The sequence below is a fragment of the Ambystoma mexicanum genome, chromosome 8 (genome assembly GCF_040938575.1).
Source record: "Ambystoma mexicanum isolate Mex_15411 chromosome 8, UKY_AmexF1_1, whole genome shotgun sequence".
Lineage (NCBI taxonomy): Eukaryota > Metazoa > Chordata > Amphibia > Caudata > Ambystomatidae > Ambystoma > Ambystoma mexicanum.
This window is the reverse complement of record NC_090929.1, coordinates 89,128,510-89,153,727: the sequence shown is the minus strand read 5'-3', so window position 1 is coordinate 89,153,727 and position 25,218 is coordinate 89,128,510. Positions and strand designations below refer to the sequence as shown.

Below are 25,218 nucleotides of genomic sequence, written 5' to 3'. Positions count from 1 at the left end.
GATTGGCGTAATATCTGCTAGGTGCTGGTCACCTCAAAGAAAGAGGAGAAGCTGGGGACAGGACATGAGGTCATAGAGAGTCATGCTACAGGATTGGGCTATGGTGGTTGACAGTTAACAGTGTTTCAATGTTTAAAATGTAAAGAAAACTATGAAATAGACCTGATGTGACTGGGAAATGTAGTTATTTGAATTGTGCTTTGCCGCTGAAAGGTTATGGAATGGAAGTGAGGCATAATACCCAACTTTGTGTCTTTGGTAGATTTAGATGTCCCATAATACTAACATGTATGTGGCACCTGTATTATCAACAACACAGTAATATATGTTTGACATTAAATATGTGATACTAAGTTGCAATCACTGCATATATGTAGGGAGATGGGGAACACATCATGAAGCTATTTATAATGGCAGCGCCAGCCTATACTATGGGCGGGACATCATCAAAGTAATATAGTGTGGCAATAGTAGCATATAGTATGGGCACAGCATCATGAAGATGCTCTACAGTATCAATGCTGGTATCGAGTGTGATTGCTGCTTCATGAAAGTGCTTTATTTGGCATTGCAAGTATAGTGGCCATAGCTTCATGAAAGTAGCCTACAATGCTAATGCTGGCATATATTAGTGCTGTTTCATGAAAGTGATGTATAGTTGCACTACTGGCATATATTTTGGGTGTCACATCAAAATCATTAACAGTAGGAATGCTGGCCTATATTGTGTGCACAGCATCATGAATGTCATATAAAGTGACAAAGGGGATACATTGTGTGGATACAGGTACCATGAAAATGTTGTAAAATTCTCATGTGTACTCTTGATAACCAGGCGTCTGTTGGATTTCCTGTGTTAGTTACTATAGAGAACCAACTCTAAATTGTATGGCTGTTTACCCCATTTATTTAAAAATGCTTTCTGTAAAAAGCACCATTTCAAACCCACTATTTAAAAAAAAAAAGAAATCTCAGGGTAAAACCGCTCTTCCTGCTACAAGTTCTTTGCCTGACATAACTTGGAGCGTCCTCGCCATGCTTGCTCTCTCACAATAATTTGTGCAAGGGGTTAACCCCGATCACTGAAAATAGTCATCGCCTGCTAATGATCTTCAATTGTTTACATTGCCGGTGGATTCTATGTTCATTTTTCGATAGTCATTTTTTCGATGGGTTTTTTGCTGATTTTCTTTTCAAAATGTTTTTTTCTTTTTTGGGGGAGGTTCCCTCCCAACCCCCCCTCCCCTGTCAATGTATCTCCTTATTTACGCCTCCCTAACCGACCACATTTTTCGTTGTTTTTTTTTTTTTCCCGAGAGAAACATTTGGCAAAAATGCATTGAAAAAATGACTGTCGAAAAATGATCCTTGTACCTGCCGGTGGCCCTCTCAGGATCCAGACCACCTCCCCGGCATCAAAGGCCGCTTCCTCTGCAGGCTCAGACTTGCCTATAGAGCAATATGCCCGAACCAAAAACACAAATTGTAGTGTGTGCCCTTTTTTTGGTCAAAGTGGGCCACTTTTTTTGGCCCATGTGGCCCAGTTTGATGCATTACTTCATTATGCGGCTAGTAGGTTCGACCATTGTTGCTGAATAAATATTCTTTAATTCGCACAATTTGCATCACATTTGATTTAAAAAAAACTCCCCCTTGGGCAATATTCAAACAGTCTGGCAATAAAGGAATGAATTGCCTTTTGCAACTGTGGGCCACTTTTTCATTGGTGCCATAGACCATGTTATGCCCCAGTCGGGCCCTGGTGCACTGCCACTGTTTTTTTTTATATATATGTGGCTGCAGACATAATAAGAGGAATGCTGCTGACCTTTCCAAATCCCCAAGTGAGCAGAGAGCAGGACCAACCTCACAGGCGTGCTTTCTCCCCCACACTTTCAATTTCCTTTTGACTAGAAATGAACTGTTGTATTCCTGTACTCCCCTGCACTGGAATTCTGTAAGGCCATCCATTTTAGAATGTGCTTCCTTTGTGGAGGGGCAGTTGCAGTACCTCTACAGGGGGACCGACTGGAGGGCACGTGGCAGTTGCACGAATACATCACTTGTGGGAAGTCTCTCAGTGTGTGGACATTCACCCTGGGTGCTAGCGCGACGTGCAACACATACTTCCTCTGTACTCAATGCATTGAACCCGTGTCTTCCCTGCAGCTACAGCCTTGCAATTGCACGCACAGTCGCACACTTTGCTTCTGCACAATGCTGGGGTCTGTGTCTTTGCTGCAGGCCCAGCCTTGCGTGGTTGAGAGACCTGTCATCTGTGATTGATTAAAGGGCTAAAGGGCTGGAGACCCGGCTCTCCCACCACTTGCAAGAAGCGTACGGATTTATGGGGTCTCGGAGACTTCATCGCTGCTTGAAGGGGCGGATAAAACTGCCAGGTTCTTTGTAATATTATTAAGAATTGTGTTAATAATCACACACATTATTGGTCGCAGTTAGCATAATTCTGCACTCGACATTTCATGGAAATCTAGTGATTAATAGTTGTATTAAGATGAACAATTCACCCTATTGAGAAACCCTTATTATAAGTAAAGTCAGAGCCAATGCTGAGACAACAAGCATTGGCAAAGCCAACGGTTTTAGAGTGTGTTCAGGCATGGGATCGGTATTTGCCAGACACTACCTTAACATGACCAGGCACTAATATCATTTGCCAGCTGTTGCTATCTCGTGGTTAGGTAGTATTATTCTACCTGGCCATAAGATGGTAACAGCTGGCAAATGGCGCTAGTACTTGGAGTTCTTAGGTCAGTGCCTGGCAAATTCCTATCCAAGAAGCGAAACTGTTGACTTTGCCAATTCTTGGGTTTCTCAGGAATTTGGTGCAAGGAACAGATGCACATGCACACATATTTCCTGTGAATCAAGTGGCTGAAAGCATACCTGGGTAAGACATTTCAGGTCACCAGCAGCTACTTTGTAGCTTTACTGAATGTATTGCCTTTCCAAGTAATAATCGGAAATAACATTTGCATTCCTTTAAAAGCACAGTGGTAGCTCAAAGATATCCCAGGGTTACAGTGGGTGCTGTGGGCACAGAAGTGTAGGCAGTGGTTTGGAATGGCCATAGAGGCTACCATAACAGTGGGGGGGGGGCAATGGGTGGGTCCAAAGCCAATGGGCGGGTCAAAAGCAAAAACCCACAGACTCTGTTCCCCTCCTCACCTCTCATTTCTTTCCTACCTTCACTTCCTATGGTCGTAGTTTTGGCTTGTAGGCAGCACTTACAGCACCAGCTAATAGCCAGAACTAAAAAGACATTCTGTTGAAAGATTTGTGTAAGAGGCACAGTGCCAGGAAGAGTGCTTGGGGGCAATACAAAGGTAGAGCACATAAGAGGGAAACCCCCATTAGGACCCTCGAGTGGTCAATCTCTTTATATGACAGGATGTATAGAACGAAAAGCTACAACCCCAACAGGAAGCCACGAGTCAGAAGAATCAGAAACCACTAAGAGTCAAAGGCAGCAGAGAAAGCAGGACAGCAATGGAAGGAATACACTGTTACCCCCAGGGTGGACCTTCGTGGGTCGCACTGTGAGAGTCCATATCTGAGTAGTGGGTGTGCTTGACACTCAGGTAGGTGTCCCTTGATGCCCACCACCCATGCCATTTCACGCCTGGGGGATGATTACGATTGAATTTGTCCGGTGCGCGTTACAAATGTATAAAAATAAAAATAAAAAAAAATAAACCTCCATTCTGAATTATAGATTTAGGATTATTTAAGGTCAATACCGGCTTGTGATTTTTTCAGTTGATGCATGTTAATATTTCTCCTAAATGTATGTGCAAGTTTGAGGATAGTGAGGGGGCTGAAACCACCCTAAGGGGGTTTGGTAGTATTTTCCAGCCCCAAGAATTATTTTTGAAGAATGTGTTAAAATAGTGCATTTTACAGCACAATCGCTGCAATAAATTGCGTAAAGAGCTATACAATTTACAATAGTTGTTGTAGAATAACACCTGCAAAATCAGTAGGTGCGAGGCCACCAGCCACACACAGTAGCATATTCCAGCCCATTTTCACAATGCACACCAGCATTGCCGCTGTAAAACACACGTTTACGATTACACTGCCCACAGTATATGGCAGCATCAGGTATGAGTCTATAATTATTTTTACTTAGAACTAAAAGAGGGTTGAGGCGTTGAGTTGGGTAAACTCCCAGCAGGACTAGGGGAAACTCTAAAACTAAAGCAGGATTTATGAATGTGTCAGGATGGGTTCAAGTAAATGGTGATTTCTCAGTGCTCCTGGGGTCGCCATGGTGATAAAGTACAAACATCCCAACCTGTTCTAATAAGTCATCGCCCCTCCAGGGATGCCATCGACTACGCAGTCATGCCCAAACGGCATGGCCAACATAAAAACCGCAGCCCTAATTTTAATGAGTATTTCGCCCCCCAAGTCCATATGCTAATTACTTAAAAGTTCCAAAGAAAACATGAGTTAACCTAATCTTTGGTTTCCAGCCCTATTCTATATCATGATCAATGTCTGTCAGGACGTTCCCCATTCCATGTTCCCAGAATCCCCCTCCAGCAGCCGGCTCACATTCCACTCAAATGCTAACTCTTCCACCATCCCGAAGCGCTCTGAAATGCATCCCTGTGCAGTGTTCCTGATATAAGCTCTAGCCCATCTCCAATACACAGAAGTAAATAAAGGAATTCTCCTTTTGTGGGTAATACATGAGAACATGTCAGATGCTCCTTCCTGGGCCTGCGGTAAATAAGGACAGTCTCCTTGGTTCTCTCGGATTTACCGCAGGCCTCCTGGAGCACGGTTTCATTCAGACTTCCCAATTGGTCATAGTCTTCTGGACCTTTTCTTGATGCGGTATTCCCAAAACACCTCTCTCTCACTTTCTTAGACCTGTTTTTTATTCAAGATTCATAATACGCTTCTGTCTTAGTTTCAGTGCTTAAAATATGTCTCTTCCCAAGCCTTGGGTTTCTTCCCAGACCTTGGGTGTCACTGCTCACAACATGTCTCTTCCCAGACCTTAGGTGTAAGTGCTCACAACATGTCTCTTCCCAGACCTTGGGTTTCAGTGTTCACAACATGTCTCTTCCCAGGCCTTGGGTTTCTTCCCAGACCTTGGGTGTCACTGCTCACAACATGTCTCTTCCCAGACCTTGGGTGTCAGTGCTCACAACAGGTCTCTTCCCAGACCTTGTGTTTCAGTGCTCACCACATGTCTCTTCCCAGACCTTGGGTGTCAGTGCTCACAACATGTCTCTTCCCAGACCTTGGGTGTCACTGCTCACAACATGTCTCTTCCCAGACCTTGTGTTTCAGTGCTCACCACATGTCTCTTCCCAGACCTTGGGTGTCAGTGCTCACAACATGTCTCTTCCCAGATCTTGGGTGTCAGTGCTCACAACATGTCTCTTCCCAGACCTTGGGTGTCAGTGCTCACAACATGTCTCTTCCCAGACCTTGGGTGTCAGTGCTCAAAACATGTCTCTTCCCAGACCTTGGGTGTCAGTGCTCACTACATGTCTCTTCCCAGACCTTGTGTTTCAGTGCTCACAACATGTCTCTTCCAATGCCTCGGGTTTTAGGATTCACAGCAAGTGTTTGACATGGGTTTTAGGATGCCAAACAGGTTCCTTCCCAGACACAGGCCCCTCTTGTCTTTCCCCAGGGGTCTCTGGTGAAAGGCCTCATGCTTCGGCTCTTTTAGTTCCTCCAAGAAGATGAGAGGGGCTGTTGTGCACTTCTAGTCGGCCTTCCTCCGTAAGGTCTTCCAGTCTTAGCACCTCTCCACCGTTCCTTCCAGACTCTCCAGGCTTGTGCTGCCTTCCTGCTGGCTGCAGTGCTGCCAGCATTCTTCTCTCCAGAAGACTTCTATTGCAGTGCAGTGTCGCCTGTAGGTATGTCTGCTTCCTCTGGGTCCAAGACACTGAATGAGCTTTCACTGTCCCTTTTATACCCATGAGGCTGCGGGGTACTTTCTAAGGATGACTCTGGTTAGTTATTCTCCCAGCTATTCTTGTATGCCTCCCATGGATTGGTTTTTCCTTCAAGAAATCTTAGTTCCCTTTATAATATGGTTAATAGTTAAGGTCGATAATTGGTTTATGGAGTAATGGTCTCTGTTATGCTTTAATAGGAACAGTCAGGAGTCAGAAATGTCTGTGGCATGCAACACCATCTTGAAATTCACTACATTGAGTTTTGCAGTCCTGTGGCATTCTGCAGTATCTTCTGCCGGGTGCTGTCTTTCCACGGCATGACTGCTCGAGTACATGTGCAAATATAACAGGTTTCTCCGTTGATTTGCATTCCACAGGGCCAGTGTGAAGATATAATTTCTAGGACTCAGTGAAGGATTAATTCCGCCTCACTTTCTCTTGCATCTCCAGAGCTTATATATGGAGGTGAGTGAAGGTCTATGCAACTATGTGTAGAATTGCCATTTACACAATAATAGTGTCACTGAAAGAAATGAGGATGACATGATACACAGAGAGGTTTTTATAGATTTTATTGTATGTTTTTGTGTAGGTGGTGCGGCTCACCCCAGTCCATATGAGGCAAGACTCAACAAGCTCTTTGCCCCACGTCCTGAAGAAGGTCTGAAAAAAAGAAGGGCCACATTGTTAGGCTCTATGACCGAAACATGTGTCAACGAAAAGAACTGCTCAAAATTAGAATGAACAGTTACTGACACTTGTACTAAGGATAGGGTCCAATACACTTTGTAAAAATAAGTGCATGGAATACATTGTAACAACGAAATTTAGTTACACAGAAATATAGAGATCCATTGTTGTTGTTGAAAGTATGGGTATGAATGAGTGACGAAGAAATTTATAGTGTGAGCAGAAATTTGTATGTGTATTTGAGTTTATGATAAGCTCATTTTTTTATTATTTGTATAGTTTGGAGATTGGAAATGATATACACATTTTTATACAGATATTTTTGTACTTTGAAAATAAAATTGTTTTGATAACAAATTGAATGAGATATCCCTGTCATCCTCTATCTACTGGTTCACATTGCTACATATTTTCTGCTCGACTACATGGACAGTGAGCATCACGCTGTTTGTTGACATGTTTGGCTCTGTGTGCTGGTCTGCTCATTTCAGGTGCATTGTGGGAGTTGTAGTTCCCAGGTGTCAGGCTGCCACAAGTTTTCCTTGAGGATAGAAGACCTCATGTCTGTGCAGGTGGCGGGACAGCAGGGCTCTGTTATATCCCTTTTTTGGTGATGCCGCAGGCAGCGATTTTGGGTCAACCCAGGGCCTAGTGGCGTCCCTCCCATAAGAAAGTGTGGTGAGTTCCCCCAACCCACCACAATTGATACAGTAAAATACTTTTACAATAATATGCCAACAATATATACCAACATGGTCACTGGTCTGACACTTGGCACAATATCCACCAGCATTGCCCCTCATATACTACTGATCTATAGATACTTTCATACAGGCGGTGATAAAAAAAACAGTATTGTGGCTGTAAAACATTTTCGTGTAGACTACGCCCAATACATGGCAGTATTGACACTCTAAAGCATTTTCCCACTGGCTGTGCTAAAAAAAAATGACATTATTTTCCCAAAACACCAGTATTACACACTTTAATTAATACTGGTTGCGTTCACACTGCCAGCATGCCACTTCACTGCATGTGGCCAATCTGCGCAACACTGTCCTGTTGAAACATTTGTATTTATTTATTTTATTTGTGCATTTGTAAAGCGCACAAAGCCCAGAGGCAACAATGCACTAACACTTAAGAAGATGGTTACAAGTATTTTCAGGCTTACATAACAAGTACATTTACAAAGCAAAGATAGAAGTGACGGAACATTTTTGATGCTGCCTGTACAGTGTTTCCGTTCTGGGCCAGCACACGTTGAAACTGCCAGTACCACCACCACCCACCCCTGGCAAAAACACCCATACGCGACATACGCAGACAACCACGCGAACACACACGCGCTCACACTCAATCACACACTCAGTCACCAACACAGCCCATACATTGCATTCACAAAAGGCATGCACCAAGCACGTGTTTGTCAAAGTTGGCTGTGCATTTGATGGCTTCCTCCAGTGTGGGGCTCCTGCGGCAGTAGCTAGGTAGCATCCCTGCTTGACCCCTCTCGTTCAGCTTGGTTCCTCTTTCAGTAGGCGTCAACTGATGGCTTCCTCCAGTGTGGGACTCCTGCGGCGGTAGCTAGGTAGCATCCCTGCTTGACCCCTCTCGTTCAGCTTGGTGCCTCTTTCAGTAGGCGTCCACTGATGGCTTCCTCCAGTGTGGGACTCCTGCGGCGGTAGCTAGGTAGCATCCCTGCTTGACCCCTCTCGTTCAGCTTGGTTCCTCTTTCAGTAGGCGTCCACTGATGGCTTCCTCCAGTGTGGGACTCCTGCGGCAGTAGCTAGGTAGCATCCCTGCTTGACCCCTCTCGTTCAGCTTGGTTCCTCTTTCAGTAGGCGTCCACTGATGGCTTCCTCCAGTGTGGGACTCCTGCGGCAGTAGCTAGGTAGCATCCCTGCTTGACCCCTCTCGTTCAGCTTGGTTCCTCTTTCAGTAGGCGTCCACTGATGGCTTCCTCCAGTGTGGGACTCCTGCGGCGGTAGCTAGGTAGCATCCCTGCTTGACCCCTCTCGTTCAGCTTGGTTCCTCTTTCAGTAGGCATCCACTGATGGCTTCCTCCAGTGTGGGACTCCTGCGGCAGTAGCTAGGTAGCATCCCTGCTTGACCCCTCTCGTTCAGCTTGGTTCCTCTTTCAGTAGGCGTCCACTGATGGCTTCCTCCAGTGTGGGACTCCTGCGGCAGTAGCTAGGTAGCATCCCTGCTTGACCCCTCTCGTTCAGCTTGGTTCCTCTTTCAGTAGGCGTCCACTGATGGCTTCCTCCAGTGTGGGACTCCTGCGGCAGTAGCTAGGTAGCATCCCTGCTTGACCCCTCTCGTTCAGCTTGGTTCCTCTTTCAGTAGGCGTCCACTGATGGCTTCCTCCAGTGTGGGACTCCTGCGGCGGTAGCTAGGTAGCATCCCTGCTTGACCCCTCTCGTTCAGCTTGGTTCCTCTTTCAGTAGGCGTCCACTGATGGCTTCCTCCAGTGTGGGGCTCCTGCGGCAGTAGCTAGGTAGCATCCCTGCTTGACCCCTCTCGTTCAGCTTGGTTCCTCTTTCAGTAGGCGTCCACTGATGGCTTCCTCCAGTGTGGGGCTCCTGCGGCAGTAGCTAGGTAGCATCCCTGCTTGACCCCTCTCATTCAGCTTGGTTCCTCTTTCAGTAGGCGTCCACTGATGGCTTCCTCCAGTGTGGGACTCCTGCGGCGGTAGCTAGGTAGCATCCCTGCTTGACCCCTCTCGTTCAGCTTGGTTCCTCTTTCAGTAGGCGTCCACTGATGGCTTCCTCCAGTGTGGGGCTCCTGCGGCAGTAGCTAGGTAGCATCCCTGCTTGACCCCTCTCGTTCAGCTTGGTTCCTCTTTCAGTAGGGGTCCACTGATGGCTTCCTCCAGTGTGGGACTCCTGCGGCGGTAGCTAGGTAGCATCCCTGCTTGACCCCTCTCGTTCAGCTTGGTTCCTCTTTCAGTAGGCGTCCACTGATGGCTTCCTCCAGTGTGGGACTCCTGCGGCAGTAGCTAGGTAGCATCCCTGCTTGACCCCTCTCGTTCAGGTTGGTTCCTCTTTCAGTAGGCGTCCACTGATGGCTTCCTCCAGTGTGGGACTCCTGCGGCAGTAGCTAGGTAGCATCCCTGCTTGACCCCTCTCGTTCAGCTTGGTTCCTCTTTCAGTAGGCGTCCATTGATGGCTTCCTCCAGTGTGGGACTCCTGCGGCAGTAGCTAGGTAGCATCCCTGCTTGACCCCTCTCGTTCAGCTTGGTTCCTCTTTCAGTAGGCATCCACTGATGGCTTCCTCCAGTGTGGGGCTCCTGCGGCAGTAGCTAGGTAGCATCCCTGCTTGACCCCTCTCATTCAGCTTGGTTCCTCTTTCAGTGGGCGTCCACTGATGGCTTCCTCCAGTGTGGGGCTCCTGCGGCAGTAGCTAGGTAGCATCCCTGCTTGACCCCTCTCGTTCAGCTTGGTTCCTCTTTCAGTAGGCGTCCACTGATGGCTTCCTCCAGTGTGGGACTCCTGCGGCGGTAGCTAGGTAGCATCCCTGCTTGACCCCTCTCGTTCAGCTTGGTTCCTCTTTCAGTAGGCGTCCACTGATGGCTTCCTCCAGTGTGGGGCTCCTGCGGCAGTAGCTAGGTAGCATCCCTGCTTGACCCCTCTCGTTCAGCTTGGTTCCTCTTTCAGTAGGCGTCCACTGATGGCTTCCTCCAGTGTGGGGCTCCTGCGGCAGTAGCTAGGTAGCATCCCTGCTTGACCCCTCTCGTTCAGCTTGGTTCCTCTTTCAGTAGGCGTCCACTGATGGCTTCCTCCAGTGTGGGACTCCTGCGGCGGTAGCTAGGTAGCATCCCTGCTTGACCCCTCTCGTTCAGCTTGGTTCCTCTTTCAGTAGGCGTCCACTGATGGCTTCCTCCAGTGTGGGGCTCCTGCGGCAGTAGCTAGGTAGCATCCCTGCTTGACCCCTCTCGTTCAGCTTGGTTCCTCTTTCAGTAGGGGTCCACTGATGGCTTCCTCCAGTGTGGGACTCCTGCGGCGGTAGCTAGGTAGCATCCCTGCTTGACCCCTCTCGTTCAGCTTGGTTCCTCTTTCAGTAGGCGTCCACTGATGGCTTCCTCCAGTGTGGGACTCCTGCGGCAGTAGCTAGGTAGCATCCCTGCTTGACCCCTCTCGTTCAGGTTGGTTCCTCTTTCAGTAGGCGTCCACTGATGGCTTCCTCCAGTGTGGGACTCCTGCGGCAGTAGCTAGGTAGCATCCCTGCTTGACCCCTCTCGTTCAGCTTGGTTCCTCTTTCAGTAGGCGTCCATTGATGGCTTCCTCCAGTGTGGGACTCCTGCGGCAGTAGCTAGGTAGCATCCCTGCTTGACCCCTCTCGTTCAGCTTGGTTCCTCTTTCAGTAGGCATCCACTGATGGCTTCCTCCAGTGTGGGGCTCCTGCGGCAGTAGCTAGGTAGCATCCCTGCTTGACCCCTCTCATTCAGCTTGGTTCCTCTTTCAGTGGGCGTCCACTGATGGCTTCCTCCAGTGTGGGGCTCCTGCGGCAGTAGCTAGGTAGCATCCCTGCTTGACCCCTCTCGTTCAGCTTGGTTCCTCTTTCAGTAGGCGTCCACTGATGGCTTCCTTCAGTGTAGGACTCCTGCGGCGGTAGCTAGGTAGCATCCCTGCTTGAGCCCTCTCTTTCAGCTTGGTTCCTCTTTCAGTAGGCGTCCACTGATGGCTTCCTCCAGTGTGGGACTCCTGCGGCAGTAGCTAGGTAGCATCCCTGCTTGACCCCTCTCGTTCAGCTTGGTTCCTCTTTCAGTAGGCGTCCATTGATGGCTTCCTCCAGTGTGGGACTCCTGCGGCGGTAGCTAGGTAGCATCCCTGCTTGACCCCTCTCGTTCAGCTTGGTTCCTCTTTCAGTAGGCGTCCACTGATGGCTTCCTCCATTGTGGGGCTCCTGCGGCAGTAGCTAGGTAGCATCCCTGCTTGACCCCTCTCGTTCAGCTTGGTTCCTCTTTCAGTAGGCGTCCACTGATGGCTTCCTCCAGTGTGGGGCTCCTGCGGCGGTAGCTAGGTAGCATCCCTGCTTGACCCCTCTCGTTCAGCTTGGTGCCTCTTTCAGTAGGCGTCCACTGATGGCTTCCTCCAGTGTGGGGCTCCTGCGGCGGTAGCTAGGTAGCATCCCTGCTTGACCCCTCTCGTTCAGCTTGGTTCCTCTTTCAGTAGGCGTCCATTGATGGCTTCCTCCAGTGTGGGACTCCTGCGGCGGTAGCTAGGTAGCATCCCTGCTTGACCCCTCTCGTTCAACTTGGTTCCTCTTTCAGTAGGCGTCCACTGATGGCTTCCTCCAGTGTGGGACTCCTGCGGCAGTAGCTAGGTAGCATCCCTGCTTGACCCCTCTCGTTCAGCTTGGTGCCTCTTTCAGTAGGCGTCCACTGAAGGCTTCCTGCGCTGGCTTCCCGCTTTGGCTTGCGATTGACATGTATTGTATTGTATTGTATTGTAGAGATATTTATAGAGCGCAACAAAGACCATGAGGCATCAAAGCGTTAAAAAAGTAAGAGATGAAAGGCCACTCTACCAAAACAAGTACGTTTTTAAAGCTTTTCGGAAGGGAAGGTATTCAGAAAGATTTCAAAGATCAGGTGGCAAGGCGTTCCAGAGCGTAGGGGCAAGCACCGTGAAGGATCTGCTCCGGCTACTTCCGGATCTCCAAGCCTCCATGCCACGTCCAGGGCAGGAGCCCAACATTCAAGTTAGAGGGGTACGTGTCGCTAGTCCTGGAGGCATTAAAGGCAGAATTCTGGCACTCGCCGACTGCAAACCCAGGGGAGTGTATTGGGACGTGGGGCCGGGGCCCATGCGGGGGCAGTTGCTCTCCTTGAATCTCCCATGGCAACGGCTCTGCTACTGACATCAGCAGGCCCCTAACCGTCCCCCTACATGGTTGCTGACTGCACACTCCAGGTGAAAGGTGTAAAGTTCCAGACACCTGTAACCCAGTTGTTATATTTCCAGCACCTTTTCAGGGTTGGACAAGTAAAACTAAAAAGGAATTCTAATGCTAAGCATTGGCTTGTTGGTTAATGGCACAGCAGGAAGGCAGGGGTCTGGGCATATGCCTGTCTGTCTGCACTTTCACCTGCTTCTGCAGGGTCTGTAATTGTTGGTAGCGATGTTTCTCCTGCTTGTAGCCTAGAGAAGACTCCTTAACTATTGATTTCCCAGGCCAACTGGCGCCATAGAATTCTAGTTAACTCGATATGTTTAGGAATGTGTAAAAAGGAGCATTAAGACGCATTTAGAAGACAGGTAAAGCATACTGCACCATATATATTGTGTGCAAAGATATAGTTAGCATCTGAGTTGGAGTTTTGGTATGCTATGTACTAGTTCCAGGAATACCAGAGGTAGCTCAAGCTTACTGGGTGATGCCCGATACCTAGCAGCTGCTGTACACCCCTGGTTATCAGCTCTTTAATTCGTTCCGTCCTTCTGGCTTCCAACAGGTCAGACTTGGCATAGTGCATACTCCATTGCACCAGGACTCACCCCTTGGATTTACCCATATCCACTTTTTACACGAGAGCCAAAGAGCTTCTGCAAAGTCATTTTTGCATGCACTGATTCAGTTAGGGAATTGTGGGATATCCCCAACACAAAATGTGTTTGTTTTTCCCAGGTGTGTGAGGAGCTGACTCAAGCAAATAAAAATAGCATCTTGAGAATCAAGCTCCATGAAGACGTGCACATGAACAAATGCTATGAAATTGCACACTTGCACAATGATGGAAATTGGAAACAAAATGGCAGACCCCACGAAGCAAATATGCCCAGGTACACCTACCCCAGTCTGGGGACTGTGACGAATTGAAGGTATTTGCCCCTTTTCCCCAAGGGGTGGGGGTGGCTCACCCTTTGAGGCTCGGGAGGTAAGCCCGCTCCGTAAGACCCTCCCTAGGGGTCTGGGCAGGTGGGACCTCACTGGGAGCGGCTCCCCATTAGGGGACAAGGACTCCTGTTCCTGTGAGGAACTCTCTAAAACACACAGCCTAGTAGCGTACCTGTTTGGCTGAAGGCAATGCTGCAACTTACTAGCATGAAGAAGGAAATGAGAATATCTCTTTAAGAGATCATGCATACTTAACTAGGACGAATGGAGGAAGTTGGAGAAGCGGAGAGTATCCTATGCCACAGACGTTCCCTGACATGAGCACGCCTGGAGGAGGCGGACCAGAGCACAGTCGCAGAGCCCGCGACTTTCAAAGAGCAGCTGGAAGCTCGAGTGAGATGCTGGAGACCCGGTGTATCCAACAACGGGAGAACCTTTGTACTGCGGGAAAGCAGAGTCCTGCTGCAGGTGGTGGCAAGACCACATGTCTACCATGGTATGCAGGACGCCCAACCAAACATGCCGAGACCATCCAAGAAAATAACTGGAAGTATGAACAGTTGCCAAGCTGTAAAGCCTGTGTACGGCGTAAGGAAAGCCGAGAACGGGAGACCAATGACCATGCAGAATGAAAGAATAATTTGGAACGTGAGCAGGTTCCCAATAGTCTACCCCACATATGACAGAAGGACAGCTGAAGATGAGGGCACGACAAAGAGAAGGAAGGGGAAACCCAGTACGGGAGAACAGCACCCGAGCGAACGCAAGATCCTGTAATGTTCCCCAGCCTGCAGAGAGGTAACAGGGAGAACTGGAGAAGCAGGAGGTTACCGGCGCAATGGAAGACAAAAAGGGGAACTCGTCCTAGTGCTCACAAAGCGTTACTTAATATAAACCTATGTAATTGGAACTGTCTAAAGCTGCGAAGGAGGGACTTCAATAATCATGGGGGGACATGTCAAGTACCAAAAGCGGCGATAAAGAGAGAGTCCATAAGTGGGGAAATATCAAGGGGGCCGAAACCCCAGCCAAGCTGAGAGAACCTGGATCAATAGACTGTGGGAGGTCTAAAACTTCAAACCAACAAGCGAGAAAGTATCACGAGGAAGGTTGGCCTAAATACTTTGTTAAAGAGAATATCAAATCCAAGAACGTTGTAGAGAAATTACAAGAGTTAATTCAAGAAATAACGAGAGACTATTTCTGAAGATTCTGCTAGCATCGTACTGGCACCCATTCCGGACTGGCAAACTCCAAGTCTGCCAGTAGGGGCCACAGAACTCCGGCAGGTCTGACCTGCTGGGAAATCAGGCCCCTACCGGCGGACTCCTCACTGAAGCACCGTCCCAGTTACTAACAGTGCTGGTCCTTCATTGTCCCCATTCACACGGAGTCCTATCGGACTCGGTGGGAATGGGGAGTAACCGGTCTGCCGCAACTTTTGATATCCCGGTGGCACCGGGGTGCCGCCGAGATGTCAAGCAGTGGAAACGGTGCTATGGGGTCAGTAGCAACCCGCCGGTCACACTGAAACTTTAGATCCCTTTGGTAGGTCAGGAGACCCCTTTCGCATAAGGGAAATCTAGACCACTTCCCTTATCATGTAAATTAAAATAATTAAGACATTGGGCCTCATTACACGGAAGGCGGTAATGGTTAAAGGCCACCGTTAATGGTAACGGTGACTGTTAACCATTACCGCCTTACTACGAGGTCCCTTAGCGGGTAGGTGCTTTAACGCCTGCTTTTTGCAGGCGTTAAAAACCAACCCGCTAAGGGACCTCGGAGCTAATTACGGCACCGCAAAATTGCGGTGCCGTAATTAGCGCCTTCCCCATTCCCATAGAGCCCTATGGGGCAGAAATGGGAATGGGGAAGGGCAATGGCGGAAGGGGGATTTACCGCCCCACCAACCTTGGAATGGGGCGGTAAATCCCCTTTCCGCCAAGGCGGTGCTGGTAATTTACCGGCATGGTCCAGGGTGCTAATAGCACCCTGGATCACCGCCTTCCGTGTAATGAGGCCCATTATCTCCAAGAGTCTGATTCCTTCTTTCGACCCACCACAGCACACAGAGCTCAGTGACCAGCAGGGCTGACACATGCCAGTGGCTGACGCATTCCGGTGCCCACACCGGCCCAGATCCCGGCACCTGGCCTGTGTTGCAGATATTCCACCCTCAGTCGATGGCACTACGAATCCCAACCTTCCTGGAACAAAGAGTACCGCACTCTCCAATGGCGGGAATCCTGCGATTAGGGCACACGACAAAAACTACCTCCAAGATCATTGTGCATTGTGTGTTATTAAAGCGTAAACCACAATGATATTCATATTGATATTGATTTGTATCGCGCTCGTGCGCAAGTGTTTCAGAGCGCGACGAGGCAAGGGAGGGGAACAAGGGAGAACAAAAACAATGATTTTACTAGCCCCAGTGACATTGAGAACGCGCAAGTGCATGGGAGAGGGAGACAGGAATAAGTGCATGGGAGGGGGAGAAGTGGAAAGTGCTGAGCAAGGAATACGGATAAATGATAAGTAAATATATAATAAAAAGCAACAAACAGTGGTAGTGCAGCCAGCAAGTGGCAAGTGCTATGCAAATTGCAGGGAGTGTCTGGTAAGTATAGAAAAGGGAGGGGGGCTGTATGGTTACAGATACAGACCCCAGTGCAATGTACCCAAACTCTCAAAATAATACATGGCCTTTAAAAATATGTTCGATTTATGACATCCCTGTGATTATTGCAAAGTGACATATTTTATGGTTACCAGTCAACATTGCCAATCGACATTGTCCTCGTTTTCCATCTGGGTTTACAAGGGCATTCCCGTTTCTGCGGCTCCTGCCCGGCAAACATGTTTCATTCTCTTGCATCCAACTGGAGTGCAGCTGGTAAAATGTTACTTGTTCTCATTTATTTCTGGATTTGTGGTCATTTCCAAAACTTGCTGTTCTCAGATGGATCAGTTTCACCAAATGGCAGGCTGAAATAGAAGGGTTTCCCGCTTGGCGTGATGCTTGCTGGCACCGCTGCGCCCTGTTTACGCAGCAACGGCGGCGTAGTGGATAGCACCATTCAGAGCAGCCAATAGGGGCCAGCGCCATTCAAAGCAGCCAATAGTGGACAGCACCATTCCGAGCAGCCAATAGTGGGCAGCGCCATTCAGAGCACCCAGTAACCTTTCATTTTGACTTCTAATGAGTCTTCCAAACGAATTTTTTTGAAAATCATATGGCCGATAATAAAGACACGTTTACTGGTAGGACTAGTATTATTAAAGGTAAGTATTTTTTAAAATAATAAACAGGTCATTATGACCTCAATGTGTTATGCTACATTATATTATGCTGAGTAATGCTTTATTGTGTAATGAACTTAGTCACGTTTTGTTGTGATTGTATGTGTTGTCTTTTATGGTGTTACCCTGTACTATATTTATGTATATGGTTTTGTGGTTTGTTGGTGATGTTCTTATTTTGATAGTCTGAAACCGCACAGGGGTTCAAGTGTTGTGTATGCATGGTGCTGTTGTATAGGTTTCCATCTGTTAACTGGACCTTGTTCTTCGAACCAAAGAGTTTGGGACTCTTTTCCTGAAGTCGTGGAAGTGTTGTTCTGTACACACTGTCAGGAGTCATTCTTTCTGGGTCTCTGGGCCTGGACCTGTTCTGAGTTGCACCCTAAAGGTGTACTCTAGAATCGGTGAACTTTGCAGGTCAAGTTTGGCTTTTGAATTCCATTAATCAAATTTTGGTTGGTTAAAAAAAGGGGGGAATTTGGGTCCTTTCTGAAGTAGCTTTTCACATGACATTTGTACAAGGTGCAGCTCCTTCTTTTCTTTCGGGCCCTACGGATTTCGTTTGTGCTTTGAAAATACAGCCCCGGACACTGCAATATCCACTTTGCCTTGGGCATCTGTTTCCTATCCACCAGTTCATAATGCCATAGAAAGTTCACTTTCAGGTATCAGTGCCCCCCTCTGGCTGCCTGTGTGCCCCGAACAACACATGAGCTACCGTCTCAGCTTATTTTGTAGTTAGTAACTAGGAGCTCCGTTGAGGGGTGTAGTCACACCTTGTTCATGGCCGCCTAATTTTGCTCATGTGCACTGGCTTGACACCAACAGCTACCAGGAGCTACTATTGACAACCCAGGCAAACTGGTGCTGTGCAACCGAAGCGATGTGACGTTAACTCAGCTTGAGAATGTACACAAGGGGGCATTAGGACACATCTAGAAGGCATTATTAAGTTGAATGCATCATATATATTGCCCAAAGAGTTTTATTGTTTGCATCTCATGTGGAAGTTAGATTTGCTGCACAATGTTTACGGGCTGTGTCACTCTGGAGATGGTGTATACAACTCTCACGGCGATGGTACCCAGAAATGAGTGTATAGCAACAGTTTCTGATTGCTGATGGACAGATGCCTCCAGCTGCAGACATTGGGAGAGACGCTGCGTGCGCATCACCAAACAGCAAAGGGACCTTGGTTTGCTGCGCCTCATTTCATTTATGTGTCGGGTGACCCGACGTCCTGGTTTTCCGGTACCATCCTGTTATTTTACCCTGGTGCCAGCATCCCGAGACTTGGCAGGCTAATGTCCCGGCTTTTGCCAGTAACCCTTGAATAAATAATGCAATCAGGCCGGGCACGGCTCTTCATGAATGAGTATGATTGTGTTTCACACCCTCCCCCTTCCCCCATGGCTTTTCTCTTTCATAAACACGTACTTTGTGTAGAAAGGGCTGTAGAAAGGGCTGCCAACATAGGAGTAGGACTACAGTTTCAATGGAGTATTATGTGTATTTTAGTCCATCTTTTGTGTTGTATGGCCACTGAAACGGTAGTCCTACTTCTATGTCGGCGGACAGTCCCGGTTTTATATTTTAAACATCTGGTAACCCTATATGGGTAAAGCTGTTTGGAAAACAGGAGGAAGTTTGGGGTGCAAGGTGAGCTATGAACAGCAGAAAAAAGAGAGGCTGTGTTATCACCGAGCACATTCCTGGCAAGGTCACCATTGGGGAAGCGGCTACAGTTCGGTTTCTCAGGATAACCCTGAAATGCACTCTATAGTCCATCATGCAACAACGCTACATGGTTCAAAGCAGACGGGTTAGGTCATTGGAGTCCCAGATGTGTACATACACATGTGCATGAAAACAGGGTAGGGAAGGGGATTGCATGCAGAACCCTCCAGGGAGAAACGGAAGTGCAAGTTCATGAGCTGCCTTCAGTGTAATGGCTCTCCCTGAATTGCAGGGTACAACTTGGGCCGAGAGAAGAGGAAAGGGGGAAGGTTCAGAGGGTTTCTGGAGCACTATCAGCCAACATGTTTTCAAAGAAAGAGCAGTGAATGCTTGGTATACTCCCCTAGTAGATGCCATGGAAACATGACCACTGGCTGAACTTAAAATAACTGAAACAGACAAGGCGGCAAACGAACTAAACACACATAGGTAAAGATGGAGACCACGTGGACTTGTGTCTCTTCACGGTCAGTGGAACGCTGGTTGGGCCTGCCTTTCTTGGCTGTCGTCAAATTCTCCTGGCATGTAATTCTGTATTTAGTGGACCTGACAGTGCAGACACTATTGGCCCATGTTGTCCTTAAGGTTTCATTCCCAGTGAGGGATGTCGTCCACGCCTGGAGGTATAGGCCCAGAGACATCACGAGGTCATGTTAATGTTGGCCTGGCTGCTAATGCAACAAACCTCTATACATCACGTCAGTTCCCCTGCAGTCATGGCCAATTTCACTCCAAATGCGGGACGTGAGCTAGCGCCAGAGAAAGACCTGAGGGGCGCGCGCATTTCATGAAATTATACAGAGAATGCAAGGCCTGTCATTAAATGTATGGATTTAATAGAACTTCACCATAAACCCTGGGGGCTCAGGGGTCCACGGGTTATTTAAATATCTGCAATGCCGAGAAAAGAATGCACCACAATTATGATAAAAAGCAATGAGGGAATCATGTTTATTAGTTCAGGTCCAAATACTTTTCTCTAATTATATATCTGGTTAAATATTTACATCCAGCCAGTCTCATGCACAGTTCTTTTTCGTGCCCCCCGCCCCCCGTTTTCCCTAGTCCCCCGACTCCCAATCTGCACAGCTTTGATTCCATTTCCCCCTTTCTCTCCCAGTGCTGCCTCCTACTTCACTCTCTACCTCTCTCCCATAATCCTATTCCTCTACCCCTCCTCTGACTGCGCCCACCCGCGCCTCCTCCATTCCTTTTCCTCTTCCCCTCCCCTGACTGCTCCCACCTGCGCCTCCATTCCTCCTCCTCGTCCCCTCCTCTGACTGCTCCCACCTGCGCCTCCATTCCTCCTCCTCGTCCCCTCCTCTGACTGGGCCCACCTGCGCCTCCATTTCTTTTCCTCTTCCTCTCCTCTGACTACTCCCACCTGCGCCTCCATTCCTCCTCCTCGTCCCCTCCTCTGACTACTCCCACCTGCGCCTCCATTCCTCCTCCACGTCCCCTCCTCTGACTGCTCCCACCTGCGCCTCCATTCCTCCTCCTCGTTCCCTCCTCTGACTGGGCCCACCTGCGCCTCCATTTCTTTTCCTCTCCTCTGACTACTCCCACCTGCGCCTCCATTCCTCCTCCTCGTCCCCTCCTCTGACTACTCCCACCTGCGCCTCCATTCCTCCTCCTCGTCCCCTCCTCTGACTACTCCCACCTGCGCCTCCATTCCTCCTCCACGTCCCCTCCTCTGACTGTGCCCACCTGCGCCTCCATTCCTCCTCCTCGTTCCCTCCTCTGACTGGGCCCACCTGCGCCTCCATTTCTTTTCCTCTCCTCTGACTACTCCCACCTGCGCCTCCATTCCTCCTCCTCATCCCCTCCTCTGACTACTCCCACCTGAGCCTCCAATCCTCCACCTCTTCCCCTCCTCTGACTGTGCCCACCTGTGCCTCTATCCCTCCTCCTCGTCCCCTCCTCTGACTGTGCCCAACTGCGCCTCCATTCCTCCTCTATGTCCCCTCCTCTGACAGCGCCCACCTATGGCTCCATTCCTCCTCCTCTACTCTGTGGCGCCCCGCTCACGGGTACCGGAGCGGGACGCACAGGATACCAGTGTCACACGATAAACAATGAGGCTGCGTTCACGCAGCAGGACGAACCGCAGATGGTGTCCAGTCAAAGGATCGATTACAAAAGGCTCGAATGCAAAAGGTGAGAGTCAATAGGGTAGAAAACCAAAGGTTTGAAATTTTTATTTATTTATATATTTATTTTTGGGTTTCCGTGTAGGTAAAAAAAGTGTTTTTTACCACAAAAACCGGGGTTGACTCGAACCTTTTGTCATTCGACCCTTTGCAGTCGATCCTTTGACCTATAACCACCGCAGATGGCACCCTGCAAGACCGGGATCACCAGGCCTTTCCACTAGTGCTGGGAGCACCCAGAAGACAAAGTGGGACAGGGGGCACCCTGTCTGCCCATGAGCACACGGGCGACTCACGGGCCTGGTGACACCCAGATCATCACAGACACATGGCTGGTGTTGCCCAGCAGGGCACCGACCCGCACATACCGATTTCCAATTCAGGGAACCCAGCTACTGCAGAAAACCAGTGGGACACCGTCCGGATGCAGGGCCACGCAGGTGGGCCCTCTGCATGCTGCGCGGCAACAGCATGGTGCAGACAATAACCATGCAGCAGACAGGAGTCAGTTCTGATCAACTAATGAGCTGAGCGCTTGTTCTTCTTCTTGCTGATAGATTTTTATCCAGCAGCTGTGATTTTTGGATACCGAGGCTTGAGCCTCATTACTCCATCTTCTCGGGCCTTGTTCTGGATTATCTGAAGACTCTTCCGGTGTCACTCATGGCAGGTCATCCATGCTGAGGAGGCATACGTCAGGGTTGGTCTGATGATCGCCTTGTAGACGTTGATCTTTGTCCGGAGGGGCATGGACTTGCTCTTCAGGAGTGGGGACAGCGCTGCCATCTTTCCTGTTGCCTTCTGCTGAGTATTCTCGATGTGGGGGTGCTCCTTGATCTTCTTTCTGGTGAACAGCGTTGCGGTTGTCTTGCTGGTGTTGAGTTCTATCCGCCAGTTGCTGTACCACTTCTCAATGGTATCCAATGCAGCTTGCAGGTTCTTCGCCACTTCCTTTTGGCTGAATGACTGGGAGATGACTGCAACATCGTCTGCATACAGCGCTATGTGATCATGGCACCAGCCCTGGGAGATACCATACTCCCAGGAGGGGGGACACGCAACACTTCTCCTTTTTCATAACGACCAAACAAATAGAAATGAAGCTGAAACATGAAGTCACATCATGACACACACCATAATGCTAGGACTGGGCTATTAATACAATTTTGATAAAGATAGGGGAAGAGAAAGGCCGTGCCGGCACAATGGAAGGGGGTGCTGGCTGCAGGCTCTGGGCAGGAGCAACATCATGCACAGTGAAGACAGGGCGTGGCTGCCCATGCTCACTATACAGGAGCATGCTTCACGCCAGCGTGCACCGAAAGTGCTATCGCCACCCCAGGGCCAGGTGGCGAGCAAGGTGGTGGGGACTCCCAAGAACATTTTAAAAAGGAAGGAGCAGAGGAAGGTTGCTTGTGTGCCCTCTGCCGTTAACAGCAGCCCCGAAGTGATCCGAGTGGCCCGTGTTACCTGCGTTTTCAATTGTGTTACGGTCATCTTTTTGTGAATGCTACTTAGGCGTCTACCAACCCTGACTGTCACCCCCATCGGTATCAAAGCGCAGTGGGTAGGGTGGGTGTTGTAACCTGAGCGCCTAAGTGTGTGAATATTTGTTGCGTCTATATTCGATTGATTTTGATTTTGATTTGATTTTGGAAACTTATAGCATGCTCAAAATGGAACAAACCGTATAATGGCGCAGATGAATTTTGCTGAGACGAATATCCAAAATTGTATTAATAGCACATTCCTAGCATTATGGTGTGTATCGTGGTGTGACTTCAAGTTTCAGCATTGTTACTATTTGTTTGGTCGTTATGAAAAAGGAGGAGTGTTGTCACAGGTTTCGCTTTTTCTCACCTGTTTTCGCTGCTTTGCAGAATCCTTCGCCGGGGTTTTCTTCCGTGCTGTTCGGGTCTTGTATAAGCCCGCTCGGCTGTCTTCGGATTCCAGGATTCGTTCACCTTCTTCGTCCGGGATCAGGGAAACTCCAGGAAGACCAGGAAGGAAGGCAGCATTCGGGGGCGGACCGCGTGAAACGCGGAAGGATACAGGTACAAGGAGAGGGGAAGGAAAAGGAGTAAGGAATGGGTTCCGGGAATTCAGGAAGCAACTCAGTTCCAGGTATACGAACTACGACACACGTCAAGCCACAGCTAACGGTAGCGTTGAGATGCGCGGAGCCGCAGGGGAGTGGCTAATTTATGGAACGTGCTGCCTAGGACGTAAGGTCGATAGACCACGTTCCGTGTATACGGCCATGTTGGGTGTACTACAGCGAGTAACCCCCGACGTGCCAGCGACCAGGAAGACCAGAAGGGGCGTGATCGATGGATCATGACAAGTGTTGCGTGTCACCCCTCCTGGGAGCATGGCATCTCCCAGGGCTGGTGCCATGATCACATGGTTGTGACCATGTGCCCTATCTAATAAAAAGGACGAGCCGGTTCCGGCTCTATATTATTATCTATTTTCACAAAATGTTGACTTTATGTTAATGTGTATTTGTAGACTAAAAGGTTTGCCCTGATGAAGGAATGATTTTCCGAAATGCATTGGCAAAAGGACCTATATATGTACATGCGCTGATGTCTCCCTCACTAAGAAGCAATTAGTGAACACAACTAAATGTAGCCAGTTTGAAAATTAATGACTATGGCTGATTTTCTTTAATGCCCATTGCTAAATACAGCTGAACTGGTATCCGAAGGAAACATACTTTGTTTGAAACCCCTTGATTGGGGTAATAATAGAGAGCGACTGAATAGCTCAGTCTTATTACCTAGCTTTTTGTATCACTGTTATTTGAAGTCTGGGTGTCTCTAGACTTATTTCAGTCAGCTCCGCTAAAATACTTCAATAATAGAAGAAACACGATTACTCTGGACGATAGGTATAACTAAGTGTGGTACCCACTTTATTTGCTTTACCACGTTAGAAACTCCCCATTTAAACAAACCCTTTATTAACCTTGCGTGATTGGAACTTCCACCGCTGACAAGACACCATTGTTCGCACCTGGCACCCCTCAAAACAAAACCTACATGCGCAGGAACACAGATTCACACAACATTTTGGCAGGGACATTTTAACCATGTCCAGGGTCTGCAGGCTCCCAGCCTTCTTTTGTGTGACTACTGAGTCCACTTTAAGCACCTGCAAGTCCGCAGGAGACCAATCCGACTTCCATTGGCATCTATTCACGACGGCTCAAGGGTCAGCAAAGCCACACCTTGGGGCACCGGGGCCACATCGGCCTACTCCTTGGATGGTGGGTGAGCACCATGGCAGGGTGCTGGGTAGGTGGCAGGATGACGGGCCTCTCCGGTCACTTCGGAGCTGCTGTTAACGGCAGAGGGCACACAAGCACTTGCGAGAGCTGCTACCTTCCTCTGCTCCTTCCTTTTTAAAATGTTCTTGGGAGTCCCCGCCACCTTGCTCAACACATGGCCCTGGGGTGGCGATAGCACTTTCGGTGCACGCTGGCGTGGGGCATGCTCCTGTATAGTGAGCATGGGCAGCCACGCCCTGTCTTCACTGTGCATGATGTTGCTCCTGCCCGGTGCCTGCAGCCAGCATCCCCTTCCATTGTGCCGGCACGGCCTTTCTCTTCCCCTATCTTTAGTTTTCAACTCTGCCAATCACTGCTGCTGGACCCTGGATCACATTGGGGACTCTATTTGCACAGCCCTGATTGCGTGGTCTGATTGTAACCCCACTCTTGCATATGCAGCCCAGGATGCCATTAATATCACTGGTCCTGTTTATTCTTTTTTCCTTCAACAACTCCGACATGGAGCACACAGACCATCAGCCCCAGCTGGCCTGAGGTTGTCACTGGTCATCAGGACCTCTAACATCCGGGCCCCGACACCGGATTATTCATATTGTCGTTGCTCCGACAGTGAGCGCTGGCCAACTCAGCGCCGATGGGCCCGGGATTTGAAAAGGGCCCCTACATCTTCTACATCTTCTGCACGGCGCATGCCGTTTCCTCTTTCATTACTTATGGAGCGCTGGGTGGGTCGCCGCACACACGCGACCTCACCTGCCTTCTCTGTTTGCTCTTCTCAGCGGGCTCTCTTTTGTTCGCTCCCAGGAGCGGGTCCTTCTTTTTTCGCTCTTAGGAGCGGGCACGCAAGGACCGGCTGCCCCCCTGCTTCTTCTCCCTTCGGGGAGCACAGGAAGTCGACAGCTGGCCTCAGCACTTCGCACCTTCACCTCCTCGACCCGGGACTCCCCATTCCACGCCCCTCTCTTTGTGCGGTCAACGCAGCCTCCTTCAACATGTGGCCACTGCAGGCCTCCACCTCACATGCAGTCGATGCCGCTTCACTGACCAAACATAAAACAGAGGTCCCCAGCAGGGGTCCGGACCACTTTCCTCGTCGCCAATGTGGCGTCCCGCTCACGGGCACTGGAGCGGGATGCACAGGATACACAGGATACATAGGATACGGGGTCACCTGGATAAACAATAAGACTGCGTTCACGCAGCTGGACGAAACGCAGGGGGCACCCTGCTAGGCCGGGATCGCCAGGCC

General features: G+C 49.2%; 1 protein-coding gene across 8 annotated transcripts in view; it reads left to right on the top strand.

Moving 5' to 3' along the window:
• Positions 1-25,218, top strand: part of RALGPS1 (Ral GEF with PH domain and SH3 binding motif 1) — a 2,625,553-nt gene that overhangs the window by 1,070,548 nt on the left and 1,529,787 nt on the right. Inside the window, exon 1 of one of the 8 annotated variants that reach the window (XM_069609375.1) lies at positions 6,337-6,413. The exons of the other annotated variants lie outside the window; for them this stretch is intronic. Coding sequence (XP_069465476.1) covers positions 6,408-6,413 — 6 coding nt within the window. The 5' untranslated portion in view covers positions 6,337-6,407. Of the gene's footprint in view, positions 1-6,336; positions 6,414-25,218 lie in introns of those variants that run through there. 8 annotated transcript variants of the gene reach the window in all.